The 17,740-nt window shown below is 44.0% G+C and overlaps 1 protein-coding gene across 6 annotated transcripts in view; it reads right to left on the bottom strand.

Moving 5' to 3' along the window:
- Positions 1-17,740, bottom strand: part of SGCD (sarcoglycan delta) — a 399,682-nt gene that overhangs the window by 131,107 nt on the left and 250,835 nt on the right. The window contains exon 1 of one of the 6 annotated variants that reach the window (XM_074838566.1): positions 9,303-9,351. The exons of 4 other annotated variants lie outside the window; for them this stretch is intronic. Coding sequence is in view for 1 of the 2 variants with exons in the window: in XM_074838564.1 (XP_074694665.1) it covers positions 4,475-4,483 (9 nt within the window). In the remaining variant the exon portion in view is untranslated. Of the gene's footprint in view, positions 1-4,474; positions 4,530-9,302; positions 9,352-17,740 lie in introns of those variants that run through there. One more of the 6 variants, XM_074838564.1, reaches the window with a different exon arrangement.

Genomic DNA, 17,740 nt, shown 5'->3' with positions numbered 1-17,740 from the left:
GAGGACAACACTGGGGGCCAAAACTAAGGAAAGAGGGAAGGAAGGAAAGCTGGTGCTGAGGAAAGTAGTGCAGCAGCATCCCCAGGAAGAATTGCTTCACCCTGTGGTGAGCACCATCCCCACTCCTATACCCCAGCACCCAGCTGGCTCCGGGCAGTTGGGGATCTGGCTGCCCCCACCGTGGATGGAAAGAGATGGGTGCTTTTAAACGGCACTGCAACTAGCTGGGACAGGGGTCTGGAAGACAGCCACTGCACAACGGTTGTGTGCGCACCGGGCTGTGATCGCGGAGGCGTGTTGTGCCGCATGAAAGAAAGTATACATGTTCTCACCCTTCACATTCAGGGTGCAGAAACCCACTTTCACAGGCTTCCCCCAGGGAGCAGTCTCTTATGTTTTCAGACTTTTTTGACACACAGACTGAGGATATTGTATCATCTCTAATTACGCATAGTTTGCTGAATGTTTTGCATTTTAGACTCTAGTCAGATAAGAAGCCACCAAACACATTCTTGCACTACCAATTCAACACTGTGGGCTTCCTCCTCAGGGTACCTGGCATCGCCGTTTGTATGCAGTGAATTACAAAATTCATATAACAGGAGGAAACAATGCGAGTTCCTTTCTGTGGCAGTCTGATCCGCAAGGGCAGAATGAGACAATGGTAGAAATTAGATGCTCACTGATAGCAGTTTATGTTTGTTTACTGTTAGTTTCCTGGTTTTTTCCTTACTTTTTGGCTAATAGCTTCATACTCCAGCATCTAATAAAATACAGTGTGCAGTCGGCAGTGGTGCAGAGCCCATTGCAGGCTGATGCAAGGATCTCCACGGCATAACTTTTATTCCAGTAGCATTGCACCAGGGATGAAGTTAACACGTTATCTTTGCTGCTCCGATGCTGAAGCCCACACATCTGAGGCAAGGGCTGCCTGAAGAACGAGTTACTGTTCTTTTTACCTTTCACTGCTCCAGAAGTTGCTAAGACCTGTGTTTTCTAATGCTGCCTGGTGTTGTCACCTGCAGCATAGGGGATCAGCCACCTCTCCCTTCTTCCACGAGCCTTCACCCCTCACTCAGGCTGAAACACAGTCTCAGGTGCTAAATAAATCCATTCAGGTACTAAATTATTTTCAGATCAAAGGCATTGACCTATCTCCTGATCTGGACTTAGCAGCATATTCAGGAAGGCTGTGTTCATCCCAGGCAGGTTGGTATGCTTGCTTTCATCCCAACAGCGATGCAGGACCAGAGAGCGGAGGTGTCCATCTGCCGCCTCCCCTAATGTCAGCAACTCGGTTAATCCCCCACATTCAAAATTCACAACAGTGGCTGGAAACAGGAAGTTTTAAAAAAATAGTAACAAATGAGGCACTTCTTTCATGTTCTTCTCAGGTTTCTGAACCATCACATTTCTAAGAATGTTTTCCCCTATGTTTGAGGGCTTCAGTCCACCAAGGAGAAAAGGCAGGTCAGACTTGTACATCAGCAGGGTGCTGCAAAGGACACCCACAGGAGGAGACTCTGGGCACCAGCACTGCCCATCTGCCATGCTGAGCTCCCTCCTTTCGAACGAAGGTGCTGCCTGTGGTTGCTAAACTAAAACTAGAACAAGGCGAGCCTCAGCCAGCCCATCTACGCCTCCAAGCCCGCCTGCTTTTTCCAGCTTTCTCAGCCGGTCTAAAAAAAGGATCTCGCATCCCCCCCCAACCATGCCTCATTTACAACCTCAGACTACCCCAGCCCCAGCTAACGCCATGAAGATCTGCAATGTCAATTAGTGCAGACAGTCGTAAAATGTCAGGAGGAGCCAACGGCTCACGGCAAGTAAGCCTGTTCTTAATACAGGTTGGCTCAGCCAGTTTAACCAACGTGCATTAAAGGTACATCGCTGAAGAAAGGTGCGTCTGTATTAAAGAGCAGTTTTCAATACTGTAAGTGGGCTCACCATAAATCACTTCTGCTGTTCAGACCAGCTGGGGTATCTATCTCCACATCACAAAACCACTCAAAGCCCAGGCAGACCCATAGCTTTTACCAAGGGGGAGCAAAGCAAGTTGGTTAGAACAGATCCAACCCAGTATTTTTGCTCATAGATGCTAAGTCAGCAACTGTGGAGGGCTTTGCAGCACAGAGCTCATCAGAGAGAGGAGCTGGGTCACCAACAAATACATGCGCTTGGAGAAAAACAGGCCTTTTTATACTGCTACAACCACTCCGATCGGTGCAAAGGGAAAACTTAAACAACAATAAATTACAGAGTTCCCACTACCTGGGGGAAATTATAACCACAACTACTGTACAGTCAAGGACTTTATTGCCTAATATTTTAGCAGGGGATCCTGGAGAGCACATATTAAATGCAGCCTCTCCCTTGGAGAAAGTGAATAAATTGCATTGCTAACCCTCTCAAATCATGGAAGAGGTTTGACCAATAAGAAACAATATGAAGTATCCAGCTCAAAATATCTCTTTATTGCAAAGCTTGTTTATTCTCTTTATCTCTTTCTTGTGCTCTCTTCTTTTTTTCTTTTCTTACAGTCTCTAGGATGGAGAAAATAGCATATCCAGCTGGGGCAAAACTCTGCAGACATCAAAAGAACTTACAGGAACAGAACATAACCACAAAGAGCAACTTGTGTCCATACAGCAGCCTGATTTAGAGAATTTCTTTGGTTCCAATAAAATATTTAGCTCACAGCTGCCCTAACAGAGATAGAGCAACTGAAGTACTACAAACAGGCATGCTGAGCATGACTTAGTAATACAGCATAAATTTATAACAAGAAAATAACATGGGAATCATAGATAGCATGTTCTTTCTATACAAACTCTCACACAGCTACATTTAAAGCTATATATGATTTCTAGCTAGCATTTCCCCCCTGAATTGTGAATACCAAAAGAAAACGTTCATGTCTGTAGTTCTTCAGGAAGAGAAGACAGAATGATGGACAGAGAGTGCTGAGGCATGTTAAACAAATGAGTAGAGTAAGAAGGCCTGCAAGGCAACTACACGAGGAATCAGCTATATCCGCTACGAATACTCTGCTCTGTGTGGGAGGGAAAAGTATGCTAGTCATAATTTACATTTTGGCAACTTCTCCTGACTCTAAAACATTAAAGAGAACTAAGGCACCAGAAAAAAAAAGGTATTGCTGTGAAAGGACATCCAGTGGTTGCATTTGCAAGTTACCCCCCCCACACACACACACCTTTCAGTTACTGAGCTAAGGGGAAAGGATGCTAGTTGCTTAATAGGATTTTTTTTTTCCTTCAAGAAAATATTAGGAACAACTACCTGATTTCGTAATAGTGGTGAAAACATAATACTGAAACAAAGAGAGAAGCACTCCTTCCAAAAGTCAAATCTGAAAGTGTCTGCCTGACCTGAAATGGCTTAAAGACACACGTGCACAGCACTGGACCACCATCAGTGCATGTACAATCCCATTTACAACACAAAAACTGCAGAATGCCAAATCTTTGCAATTTAGCCCCAGACAACACTACCATGACTACAAAAGTATAGCCTGGAACCCGGGTAATTCTCCAAGGAATTCTGGCTGCTGCTGCTGCAAAAAAAATGGGTAATAAGTTTTTGCACAACAGCTGTACACTGAGTCCTTATATATGAACACTGCAAACAGGGCCTGATACAAAATCCAGTCTGTTTAGAAAAGCTATTCATCCTTTTGCTTTAGCATACCTTAGAGATACAGTCCATGACAAGAAAGATTTATCTGTTTTTTTAAGACCACTGGAAGAGTCATGTCACCATGTCCTGTGATCTGCACAGGCTGCTCGCCGAGTACTTCTGGCAAAGAAGCTTCAGCCCTTTCCTTCAGTAAAGCTGAAATCAGGACCAGCTGAACGGTGCCACAAATCAGAACTGGCACTGAGCTTCCAAAAATCACATCAGACCCCACCAGTTATGGCAAATCTTTAATACGTGCCTCTCTCCCGTTCCACCACATCCTTCTGCCCTGGCAGAAAGATTCTCACTCAGGGCACACAACTCAGATTAATGATTCATCAGGCAGAAATGTTTTATATGCACAAGGATGGATAAACACTTTTCCCTTGCAAACACTGGAGCTGTAACATCCCCTGGCCATGCTGGCTTTGTAGATTCAATGAGGGTTATGAACAGGGTGAGGCATAACAAGAGGAATCAATGTTTCTGTGCCACGGGGGTTTCTTTGATCAGTGCTTAAATGATGTATGTTTAGTAATAGAACAATTTTAAGCTGAAAGGGGATGCAGTCTGGGAAGGTGGCTTCTCTCTTATGAGACCACTTGAAATTTGTGTCGAAAATGCCCTAGAGCTCGTCAAAACTGCTCACTAGAGCACAGACCAAAAGCCCCTAAGCCCTGTGCAGCCGACACGGCATCTCTCCTCCCTGCCTACTTGCATATTACTGAGGTGTAACAACTTCATCAGAAAAACGAAGGGCATCTAACCCCAGGCTAACCTGTAGCATGGTGATGGGAACACGTTTCTAGAGATGAGACAGGGGTTCCAATTCCTTTGGGCCTTGAACCTACATCTCCCACATCTGCCTTCTCTTTGTGTCCGTATTATCGACATCCTCTTCTGTTTCTCTTTGTTTTCTGAAACAGAAACCTTTTCTTTTGGGCTGAAATGAGAAAAAAAAAAACCTAAAAAGCCTTTAGAGGTGCTCTCTGCCGTATCACTGGGAGGCAATGTACTTGTATTTACTAGCTGTTATTGCTGTGCAGATTCATCCTCTTTAATTTCTCTGTCTTTTAAGTGCACACTATACAACAGGTTCAAAAGAACAGACATTTCTGGAGCGTGACTGAGAACAAAATTTGGCATGAAGAAGAGTGTTTTGAGCCATCTATCAACAAGACTTTTTGCCTCTCCACTCCCCATAAAACTCTCTCTCAAGCTTGACACCCCCAGGCCCGTTAATCCACCAGTGTTATGACCCAAAATTGATTTATGGCCCTGCACATGGCCCTGCCTGGGTCTCCATAAAAGGATCAGGCTCTGAAAAATGACTTCTCACTGGCAGCTTGGCCAGCAAGGGCTGAGCACTGGGGAACAGCCAGAAGGATGAAATACTTGCTGGGGTAGTTAAATCTCATAGCACTTTTCTCCATGAACTTGGGCTCTTCTACCCCGATAGCTGTGCCAGCATGGTCCCTGCCACTGCCACTGGTGTCCCCAAAGCTGAAATCTTCCCTCTCTGCTTGTCCCTCTGCTTCTGTCAACAGTTCCCATCCCTCCACATGGGGAGCAGTTTTTCCATGAGCTGGGAAGACCATCATCACTCAATGCCCACTTCTCGTGTATCACTGCCATGTGATATATGGCCAGAGAGACAAAAAGTGGAAGGAAACATCCTAAGGAATGTTTTCTTCTTTTCTGACTAGTTTCTATCAGTGGGGTACATCACATGCAGGGTTATTCAAATATCTAGCCTGATTCTGGCAAACATAAGCACATCAACAAGCCTTTCTTGGTCTGCACAGTCCATCGGTGCATCCTCTGCCTGGTCCACCAGGTAATACCTCTTTTCCCATCCCCACCTCTTGTATCTTGAGGAAGTTGGACTCACTCAGCACAGGCAGCTGGGGAAACCTTGGGGATTCATCTCCTGGTAAAGCATCTCTAATCCAGTTCCCTCAATGCTCCAGGCTACCCCCTACCTCTAACATCTTTGGAGCTCATGTAATTTCCCCAGTTGCTAGGGCTGACAGCATTTCGACAATAAACGTGCTTGAGGATAAGGGCACTGCAAAAGCCTCAGCTTATAAACTAGTATCTCTGAGCAGATGGACTGAACGAAAAACTGAACATGGGATTTTTGCTCTGCTCTGTCACTGCTTTGCATTCAAGGAGCACTTACGCTAAAACTCTAAACATATTAGAGTTTGCCAGAACAAAACAAAGTAACAGGCAGCTCCATCTCTGAATAGCATCTCCTAAACCAAAAGTGGTATTTTATTATGATGCTGCAAGAGTCTGTGAGCAATGTGATGTTACTATCGCTTCCCTTCTCTGAGAAGCAGAGAAACACATCTGTTTTCTTATTTATGAGTGTTTCTTCTAACTTTTAGACTTTTTTCCTTGATAGTTACCTTGTCTTGATATTTTTTTCTTCAGAATTAAGGAGAAAATGGAAAGTTAACAAGGAAGAGAAAGTTTCTGCAGTGAGTTCTCTTATGTATCGAGCTAGTCAACGAAGAATGTCTTTCACAAAATGCCCCACAATTTGCTTCGATACATTCACACTGCATGCAAACATCATACCGGCTTTGCTGCATTCACACGCTGGTTCCTTTGCACCACTCAGATAATGTGAAGCAATCATAAGCCTATGTCCATCTGTGCCAAGTTTATAAACACTCTTTCTCACTGGAGTGTCTCAAAGCAGGATGAACAAATACGAGGACTACACTAAAATAGCCAGCAGCAGGTGTGACTGCAGGAGGCTGCGGGAACAGCAAGAGGGGTATAATCAACTGAGCTCGAATTAGAAAGCAAGCTACAGGAGGTGATACTTTGCAGACTTCTGTCCCAACACACTCTCACCCCACAGTACCAAGAAAAGAGATATGGCTTGTAGGAATGTGCAAAGCAGGATCGTAATATGGATTTATACGGCTGGAATCCAACCGGCATGGCACAAGTTGAGAACTGTGGGCTTGAGCATGTGCCAGGATACCCAGAGTACAGTCTCTGCAGTGATCCTGCTCTCACAAGTTAAAACTTGTTCTGCTGCATCTTCCCTCCACATAATGTGCTTACTGTGCTTATCCATTTGTTTGCACAGACACATTTGCTTTCTAGTTTGCTCTTGGGCAGGACCAGGAGAAGGAATATACGTATCAGGGTGTGCTAACAGCTCTCTTATCTCTATGCTTCCAAGATCAAGAGACCCTCCAATTTCACTTTAGATGCATAATACTGTCTGCACATGCACACATGCTTCAGTTCTGTTGGATACAAAGCAAAGCTTGAATACTTGACCTGGGCGGAGCTGCAGAAAGGGCACCTCTGGCAAGAGGAGGCTCAGGAGCATCTGCCAGAGTTAGGGAGGAAACCATCGCCTCCCTCCATCAAATCTAGCCCAGGGTGTTGCAAAGAACCTCCCCTGCCCTGCCTGGACTCACACCCACACACCGGTGTCTCCACTGGGGTCCCATCAAGAGTGGGTATGGCAAACAACCCAGCTGGGCACTTGGGACATTGCATGATCCAGACTGATCCCATACCTGATGAAAAACCTGCACTGCTTGCCTCACCCAGACATGGGGCAGGAGCACCCCTAAAGACAGGTACAGCAGCGCAGCCCTGGCTGCTTCTTGCTAAGACAGATGTATTCCAGTCTCTTTGTCTCTCTGGCTCTACAATGCTGGTGGTCAGATTTGGGAGGTGGGATGCTGTATGATCAGAGGCAGGAACTTGAATTTTTTTCTTTAAAAAAGAGCTTATAACTGGCAGTGAAGAAGATAATAGGCTGACTGGGTGCCTAAATTAGCAGCTACTGAGGAAAGCAATAGAGCTCCAAGTTTGCAGGGTAAGTGGCAGCCTGTGAAGGCTTGAGCAGTCCAGATCATATGAGACCTTCATTTAACACAGCATTATCACTGCAGGTGTATTTTTTGCAAAGCAAACTTTGAGCTTATCAAGCTTTTCACTCTCATCATACTCCTCCCCGTTCCACAGCTCATCTCTGCCCTTCCTCTCACTCCCTTCGCCCCCATCAGCCTCCAGGAAGCTACAGTACATCCGTGTCTCTCAGAGAATGCCCTTCCTGCACCCCAAACCAGCAAAGTCCTCACTTGGCCAGAACCAACCCATTTCAGCTGACCATCACTTTCACAGGACAAAACATACGGTTGCACAGAGAAGATGCTCCCAAACACCTTTCTTTTTTCCCTTCCATCACATAGAAACTGTTTGTATTGGACCAGATAATATTCCCATTAAAGATCCAAATCCGCTGAATCCCACTGTCTCCAGGTAAGGTTTGCTGTCTGCCTGAGCCTGCTGTTATCCTCTGGATACGTACATGCTTCACCAGCATTAGTGGGAGAAAGCTCTGGCCCTGTCGCACACTGGATCTAACACACTTTGGTGGTGAACCTCACCTTGTCACTGAATTTTTTTGGATTGCCAAGATGAATGACTGTTTGAGCCCTGTACATGCAGTCCTGCTGGATGCAGGAAAAGCAAACTGTGGGTCTACTCCCATGAACCAGCCAGAAACACTTAGTGCTGTTCCACTGTATAATTTAATATCCTTAATTCATTCCCTGTTGAAAGATAAAAAAGCAACACCACCATAAAACATGGCTAAAAAGCATTTTCAACACATCAAATAACACTGCTGTGAAAATCCAAGAAAGAGACACTGGCAGAGGCAAGGAAGTTTCTGAAGCTACGCGAGGCGGGCTCCTCCTGACACCTCCATCCGCCTTGACCAGCGCGCCGTACCCTACCTCCCAAACATGAGCCTGCCGTATAAGGTGCTGATATCTCTGCAAAGGCAAGACAAGCTTTAATGCTGCAACTAAAAGGATGAGAGAGCATTGCCTAAATCTGGCAGGCTCCTAAAGAGAGTGCAAGCTTTTCATCATAGATGTTCCTCAAGTTATTTGGGGAAAGAAACACAAATCAGAAGAGAAGTTGCAGACAGGACAAGCCCCTAAATTAATGTTTTTCCCTCTAATCTGCTGTACTTGGTTTCTGACTGTGCTGTCTGTTGCAGTTTGCTCATGCTTTATAAATACAGAAAAAAATATGCAGAGGAATCACAAGGCAATGATTATTACTGAATTACTGCCTCTCTTCACAAGCTAGCTGTACCAGGACTTGCCAAACATCCCCCGGACAAACATACCTTCAACTCATTAAACAACTATAATACAATGTACATATAAATGTATTTATCGTGACTGAATCACATTTTTCATAAAAATCTGTCAGTGACACATGGTACAGAGCCAACCTTTTGGTGGCTTCAGGTTATATACATACTTATTCTCCAAAACGAAGAAGTTGGGAATTATTTGGTTACAGCATTCATGCAGCCAGACACAGCGCAGGAGTCGCTTTGCCGGCAGAATTACTACCAAAGCAAAGTTAGCCAGAAACCACCACCCAGCCTCAAACTACTCCCCATCCCTTCGCAGATATGCCACAACTTCCCATTCTTGACTTTTCTTCTCTAAACAACAGTCTGAAAGCAAGAAGCCTCTCTGCACGGGCACAAAAGAACAGCAAATCTCCCCGGCCGCAGCGAGAAGGAGCGATGCAGCTCTTACCTCTCCCTTGGCGGGCAGATGAAAACTCGGAGGGGTGCTGGAGGCTGGAGGGAAGATGCAGCACAGCTTTCAGAGCAGCACGAGGCCTGGCCTGTGCTCATGAGCTGCCCCTGTCAGATTTTCCAACAGCAGAGTTGCAGCCAAGTCCCTGCCCATGCCTGAAGAATTTCCTGAACAGCATTCCCGTTCTTTCTCTAACTGCTTTGAAACCACACTGTCTGTACTTCAATAAGGCTTTGTCAGGCCAAGTTACAGCTACTGGGCTGGCTCCAGATAGCAATTGAAAACACATGTTTTGCATTAAAAGCCCCCTTTTCCACGCACACATTCAGACACAGACACCGCCGTCCGCACTCAGCCCTGGACCCGGCACGTCTTGCCTTTGCAGCTATAAAGCTAGCCATTTTGGTTAAAAAGAAGAAAAGAATTACGCTGGTGGGTATTTTCTTTGGGGAGAGGAAAAAGGGGGTGGGAGGGATCCCATTCCCCCAGATAACACCTCGCCTTGCCTTTTATGTTTTGCTAGTATCAGTGGGTCATGGGCACCCGGGTTAACAGGCAGCTTTGCCAAACCCCAACAAGCAAGGAAGCACAGGAATTAAAATTTCAGTTCACCACTACTCTCCTCTTACCTTTGCCTCTGTCTCTTCTAAAAACTATGAGAAAATCAAGCATATTTTTAGCATCTCGAGACTCAGTTCAGCACATGAGAACTGTATCCTTATCTTGACACATACTCCTGTATCTGCTTATACTAAAAATAATACAACTATTTTTGAGTACTTTCATCCCTTTCTGCTTTCCAGCTGTCCCAACCCTTAAAAATATTTTAAGCACCTTGCATCTCCTTTTAAAGAGCCTTAACACTGTTCTGGTGTTGGCTTAAGGAAAAGAAATAGAAGATATAATGTTATACCTTTAATCAGAACGGGTCCCAGTTCTTAGTGTCTGTAATCATTTCCAGACAGCACCATGGGTCAAGGCAGCAAACGTGGGCTCTGCAGCTCGCGATGCCCTGTGCCTGGCATGTGCCCGTGAAGCGGAGCTGGAGTAGATGTGGAAACGCACATGGATGTCCCCCTTATTCCACCACGGCTAAGTCCCACCAAAGATGAAACACAGCAGCAGAGTTGTCAAGGTAACAATATAGAAAAGAGACAGTTTAAAGAGAGAGAGAGATATTTTTCCCTCTTAATGTTCCTTTTCAAAACCGTGCACTCCATTTCTATTGGGTTATTCTGTTCTGTGATTTACAGAGGTGCAGTGGCCAGATGAAGTGTTTACAAGAGACAAATGCATCTGGGGACTGGAAATAACAGAGCTTTATGTATGGTCAGATCCAGAGCTCACCAAAGGCAGTAGGAAACCTGTTGCTTTCCACAGGTCGTGCATTAGGTTTGTAGCAAGGGCTTATTTATCCGCAGGAAGGTGGGATCTGCCTTTCACACACTGGCAATGAGATCTCACAAAACCCGCATGGGTTGCCTATATGGAAAGCCTGCAGTACTTCATCCACCCAACCTGTTCTCAGAGCTGCTGTGGTAACACCATGCATGGCTTTCACCTGCACCCTGCCCTCCTACCAAAATGCCCTTTTCTTAACTCCTGCAACGTCCTGCCACACATCAGTCAGCAATATTGCCCACACTCCCTGGCAATGTGCACAGGCTGGATTTTGGCAACCCAAACCAGCACCCCAACTGCACTGACATCAGTGGGGATGTATGCGGAATGATGCTCTTTTACAGAAGACAAGACACTATGAAACCACCTGGTCATTCTGCCTCAGTTTTCAAGACTATAAGCCAAGCAGAAGGCATGCACACGAGCTGCACGCATACAACCACTGGTGATAGCATTTCAGATTTATTTGCACAGCTTGTGAGGAGTCAGTTTGTGCCAGAACAGAAACCACAGACTTTTGGATCACAAATCAGGAGAGCTATCAATGCAGCTAAAAGAGAGTATCCTAAACTGTCTGTAACAGCAATGATAATACTCTTTGGGTTGGCAACCAGCAACGGCTGAAACCAATGGCGCCTAAAACCTTTCGAGTCTCTTAGTATAAATAAACTGAAACAGAAAAATATGAACTGCAGATTCACATAATTAGCTTTTCAGTTATACAGGACAATCAAGCATCTACAGGCATCTGCAGAGCTGTTCACAAGACAATAGTAGTCTTTGCCTTCTGTCTCAAATTTCCCCATGGTCTTTATTCAGCAAACCAGTTACGTATGGTGACAGGCAGTAATTTCAGTGGATCGACGTGTGTTTTGAGTTAAGCACATGCTTCAGTGCTTTGTGGTCCAGCACTTCTTATGGCAGCCTGGCTCCAGCAAGACCAATAGTCAAGTCATTTACCACATGGCAGTACGGTGGTTTGAAATTATTGAGTTCTTTACACAAATATGTTAAATCAGTTGTTTTCAAAATTTTCTTGATGTGTGGACCCCTAAATATTTGCCAAAGGTGGTGCATACCCCTGTAATAATTTCACAGAGAGAGATTTCTACATACCCTACACAAAGCGCGCTCTGGCATTTTTCACAGTTCCCTTGGGAATAGTCCACAGGCCTCCCATACATCTGTGGACCACAGGCTGGAAACTACTGCTGGTGATAACTTAATCCCTTATTAAAAATGTAAATGATCTCTTCTGTTTATGTGCCATACTTTCTATTTTCAGAATATTTATGCGAGCTAGCAGCGTGCTGGCAGGTAGAGACATGGGGAGGTGACAGCATTAATACCGCACTTTTTCCATTGGCATAATTAGTAGGCCAAGTCTATAAATATTTACACTAAATCTGTCAGGCATCACACCAACTTCACTGATAACTTAGGGTGTCTTACTGTAAACTGCATTAATGCCTAACTATTTTGTCATCAAGTAACACGTAAAATGCTCCTTCAAGCTAAGCCCCTTTGACTAGGTTGTTTTTATCTCTTTCTCATTTGGGTACCGGGTTTAAAGATGCTTCAAGCATCAGGACTGTGGCTCAGGGACCATTCTATTTTTCTGTTATTGAGCTATCATTTGTATTAGTGCCAGTGCTACCAAAAATATATGAACCTTGCAAGTGTAAAACTTAAGTTGATGTCGACATAACTATCTGCGTAACTGCTATTATTTCTCAGTACTGGCAGGGTTATGAGGAATGAAAAAACCTACTAGAGCTCTTTGGGAAGATAAAAACAAATTAACTTCCCTCAAAGCTCCAATATCTTTGCAGCTGGAGACTGCAACGTGTAGGGACTTCCACTTTGTGCAGGAGATCCACTCCACCTGGATCCATGAATTTCTACACCAGGAAATACATGAGGCCCACAAAAGGTAGGAAGGAAAGTTCCTTCTCTACCATTTATACCTGTCCTGCATTTTGGCATCCAGCATTTCCTAGAAGCAGCTGAAAATTATTTAGTATTTACTGTTGACTTAGCAATATTCATAGCTAATTCTGTTTAACTGATAATATCTATTTGCATACAAAACAAAACTCGGGATTTTCATGCTGTGTAGATTTCCAGGGACTCTCTCAAACATTCACAAAACCTTCCTAAGAAAATCAGAGCAAAACAAATATGCAGAGAGAATCAGCATTAAATGCAGGTGTGTGTGCACCTGGAGTGGAGGAAGAAGTCAAAAAGAAAATTTTAATAGCTGAATGAGATAATTAAGCAAACCCTTGTTCGAGCTTTCCCTCCAAATGCCTTTTTGTTAATCCATTAAATCTCTTGAAATATCACAATAGAATAAATATAAATGTTCAAATATTTTTAAACTCTCAATTCAAAGAAATCATCTGCCTAATTATTATTTTAAATTGCCCTCAGCCTTAGATTCTTGTAACAGATCTCTCATGTATGCATGTGTAAAGGGAGAAGCCAAGATTCATTTGAGCTCAGTTTCCTTAAATGCAGAATTAAGGTAGCTGATGGATTAGAAAGCTAATTTTGGGTCATGAACACCAAGCCATGGGAAGGCACCTATTGGCATTCCCGATGGATCTGTCCAGCCCTGAGCATCCAGAGAGGATGGAAGGCAATGTAATGAGAAAGGGAGGGGAGGAGGGGGTTCCCCAAATTTGTTTAGCTAATGGCAGTAGTTGAAAGAGAGGAATACTTCACTGGAGGGAGAAAACCCATCCCTCTGTGTGTGTGCATGCAGGGAGTGAAGGTCTGATTGGATGGTAGGGAGCAAAATCCTATTTCAGTGCTGCAGCTGCAAATGAATGAAGGCACACAGGTCATCAGGTAATCACACACAGGACTGAGATGGGCTTGTTGGACAAGTGAAAAAGAAACGGGAGAAAATGAAAAAGCACTTGTGTGCGTGTGTGTGTTCGGCTGTAAGAAGTCTGTTGTGACTGTTCCTGGAGAGCAACTGACTGTGCATGCAACCATGCGCTGGAAGCAGCCAGACCTGCAGCGCCTACATCCTCACCCACTGCTCTAGTTTCTTCAGAGGAGATAAATATGGCTACATTTTAGTAAGGAGCTATAAATATAGGACTGGCTATGAGATGCAAGATCTTCTAATTCTTGGAAACTAAAGCTAAAGAGGGGCAGAGCTAATGCTGCTGTGGCCCTGCTCTCGCAGACAGGCATTCAAGGATGCTCTGAATTTCATGCAGATGAGAAACACCAGTAACAGCAGAGGTGACTCTGAAGTGGAGACCTTGCTTCACACGACACTGAGTTATTTAGATCCGAGTACTAAATTTTGCCCTTTCCTATTCATCTGGAGTTAGCAAACAGTACGATAGCATAAATGTACCAAGGGAAATACCACAAAAAGTCCCAGTTTCAGAGTAATTTTACAGGTGAACTAGGGGATGGGAGGTCAGGGCAGCAGACGGTGTCACTTGCACAAGGCTGAAAACACAACATGAGTTCAGGTGAAGGACTGAGCTTTTATGAGAGGCCAGACCCGGAGAGCTGCTGCTCAAGGTCTAGAGTTCAGAAACATGGGCATCTGTGCTGCTGCTACAAGACAAGGATCAAAGTAGCAAAATGTCATCACCAAAGGCAGAGAACTTCTGCATAGGCTCAGGAGAGCTGTAGAAAAGGGAGGGTAGAGGATGGAAATTGAAGTATCCAGCATGCCAGAACAATAGCAGGCTCATGCTTAATGTTGCACAGGTTGATGTGTAACACCTGCATTAAGAGCAACCTAATCCTAATGGCTATTTTCTCCTTAGGGTCTAAGACCTGCAGACTCCCTGAGCCCACTTGCAGACTGCAGTGCACCTAAACAGTAAGCTCCGTGCCATGCTCTTTTTTCCACAAAAGCTGCAGCAGTGTTCATCTGTCGGCCTAAGAGCCACAGCCAGGACCTCATCCAGCCCCTCCCCTCCGCCACCAACCACTGCTTTGTAATTATTCTGATTATTTCAGTCCTTTGCAGGCTCTTCTCAGAAATAATTTAAGGCCAGCAGAGCTTGTTAATAGGTAAAATGGAAAGTGTTCCTTTTCATTTCTCCAGCAACATTAATGTAATTATCCTGAATCATTCTCAAAACTATGTGGGCTGTAATTTCAAGGCAATATTACTATTACAGAGCCCTGTTCTTCCAGCCAGCATGTGTCATACTCCCCATCCAGAAGTTATTTATCAATAATCAGAAAGGTCTTCATTTACAAACAATAGAGCCTCTTCATTTGCAGCATGACAAGGAAGCAGGATGGGCGTCACCACGCAAAGGTGTGCCACTTCCCTGCCTTCTACCCCTCTGGCATAAGGAATGCAAGAAAGAAAAAATAACCATGAAGAATAATTTCATACAGATATAAGAGCAAATATTCAGTTGGCCAGGCCAATAATTGTTCTTCTATTAAAGTCTTAACGGTATCCAAATTTATTACGCTTATCTGAGCAGCCTCACCCTTCGTTCTTTCAGAAATTAGGTTCAAGGCACATAGCTGCTCTCTAAGCTTCAGTTAGATATATGCCCGAACGCAGACAAATCTTCACCTCAGCCTGCAATAATCCTCTTCTGGGGGAAAAGTTTCAGTTCCTCTGCCAGGTCTATTGTGGTGAGGATTTCTGGAGTACAGATATACCATGGTGCTTACATTTAATGCAGAGCATGGTTGCTGGTCAAGCAGAGCTGTTCAGCAGTCTGTGCTTATCACAGTCTTTCCCTTTGCACTCCTGGCTATTTTTATTCTGTTAAGAAAGAAGCTCTGCTTGTTCTTACACTTAGATACCCTATTATATCCCAAAGTTTAACACCACCTGATGCACCCAAATTTGGCTCTACAGAACAATTTTTGTAGGCAGCACATCTGTATTTTTACAAAGTAATTAGCAGGACTCTTGCAGAACACTAGCAAGGGAGACTGTCAGTCCATGAGCAGCCCTGGACATTGCCAGATGTTTTAATGAGCTGTGGTATGTCATTCTGGACACTAAGACTTTTGCATAATCCTGTAAGCCTCCTGAGATGAGCAACAGTGACCTTCATACATAATATCTGATCCAAAGGAGAACTCTTGCCCTCCTCATCTCATGACAACATAAGCCACTTGCCATCAGGCTAAAACTAGACATAAAAAGAGATATAAAAGTAGATATATCTAGATTAGACTAGATATAGGGAAGAAATCTTTTATGATGAGGGTGCTGAAACACTGGAACAGGTTCCCAGAGAGGTGGTAGATGCCCCATCCCTGGAAACATCAAAGGTCAGGTTGGACAGGGCTCTGAGCAACCTGATCTAGTTGATCTAGCTCATTGCAGGGGGTTGGGCAAGATGATCTTTAAAGGCCCCTTTAACCCAAACTAATCCATGATCCTAAAAGCTGATGTACAACATCCACTCTAGAATAAGAAGCAAGGAGACAGCAGTTCCGGTAATCAAAATGATGAACAATCTTTGGCCAAATTTTGCAAATTATTTCTCTCTGCTTATATTCTGCAAGAGGTGATAAGATACATACTGTTCCTAAAGCAGCTCATGACAATATGCAGATACTTGGAGACACAGCAGAGCAAAGAATGATTATGCTTATATATAAATAAATGCACACATGCACATATATATTTTGAGTTTCAACAGAGAATGAGGGGGAAGGTTTAAAAAGCAAATTGATAGGAACATTAAGCTACACTGAGATTGTGTAGAATGTGTGAGCCAGAGGGAAGGAAAAAAGTTGTAATGGCCTGAGAAATAAATGCATGTTTGTATGTCAGTAATCATGCCTGACCTTTGCCAGAGAACTCAATATGGTAGAGGCATATCTGTGAGGATATTTACTTCAAGGAGCATGAAAAGGCCATTGTGCAAAAATTCCAGACTCAGATTTATCTACAGATATATACCCGAGGGCCTCTCAATCTCAGCATTTCTGCTACAGTTATTGGCAGGATATCGCAAAGGGTAAAAAGCCATTTAATTGGGAAATCCCTTTATCACTGTGACTATTACCTCTCAGTTTCTGAGAGGATCCCTTGTGCTTTCCCATACCTAACCAGTTTCTTGGAGCCTGGGCTAGGGTTTTTTCCTGTGTGTTCAACAGCAGCAGTAAGGGCTACCATGTCTAAGAAAGTTGATGAGAGCATTTGCACTTGGTCTGCTGTCCTCTTCCAAATATTTATCTAATTCAGCAGCTGGTAAGGCTTAGCCCTCACTGAAGTGACAGAGGGCTGCTGCTTCCAAATCTCTGTGTGAGCCAAAGACACATGCTAAGGATGTCTGTAAAAGTGTTTGGTACCATAAGAATATGGAAGAGAGAAACAAATATCCTGTCCCTTCCTCTTCAGAGTGGAGAGTCAACATACAATTTTATTCTCGACAACATCTTTTTATCCTATAACCTTATAATTACAGCCTTGGATTACTTGTGAGCACAGTGACCCCAGCAGCCTCTACCAGCACTATACTGCAGAAATCTTTAGTGCAGAATTGGAGGAATGGAATGATGTTTCTCTTGCAATATTCATTTCTACATGGTAGAAAAATGAGTGGCTCATTGTGAGACTCCTCTAAGTGAGCAAATGTACCCCTACAGTTTGGCAGCAACAGGATCTTTTCTTCATTAGTAGGGCATGGTGAAAACCTTGTCTCATTCATATATTTTGGAGTGAATTTTCATCACTGCTGTGATTAATATTAACGTCATTTCTGCCCTAAATTCTCCATTCTCTCAGGCTAAAAATGCCCTCCTGGTTTTCCTGATATTGTTCAATGAGAATCACAAAGGGAGTGAGGGCAAGGAGAGAAAAGGAGAGAGACGTGCTTTGCATCTTGTATCCAGACTTACTTTTGGGGCAAAGTAGCTGTCAGGAAGGTGAGAGAGCTGTTCCCTCCTAAAATGGGAGGGACTTTACCTGCCCACTTTTCTCCCAAAATGATGACAAAAGTTTATGTGGATGCTTCTCAAAGAGTAGCACAGTTTTCATGTTATCTCTCACTCAGAGATATATTTGCAGT

Source organism: Strix aluco, chromosome 13 (assembly GCF_031877795.1).
Source record: "Strix aluco isolate bStrAlu1 chromosome 13, bStrAlu1.hap1, whole genome shotgun sequence".
Classification (NCBI taxonomy): domain Eukaryota; kingdom Metazoa; phylum Chordata; class Aves; order Strigiformes; family Strigidae; genus Strix; species Strix aluco.
The sequence above is the reverse complement of the archived record's forward strand: the minus strand, read 5'-3'. Positions and strand labels throughout refer to the sequence as shown.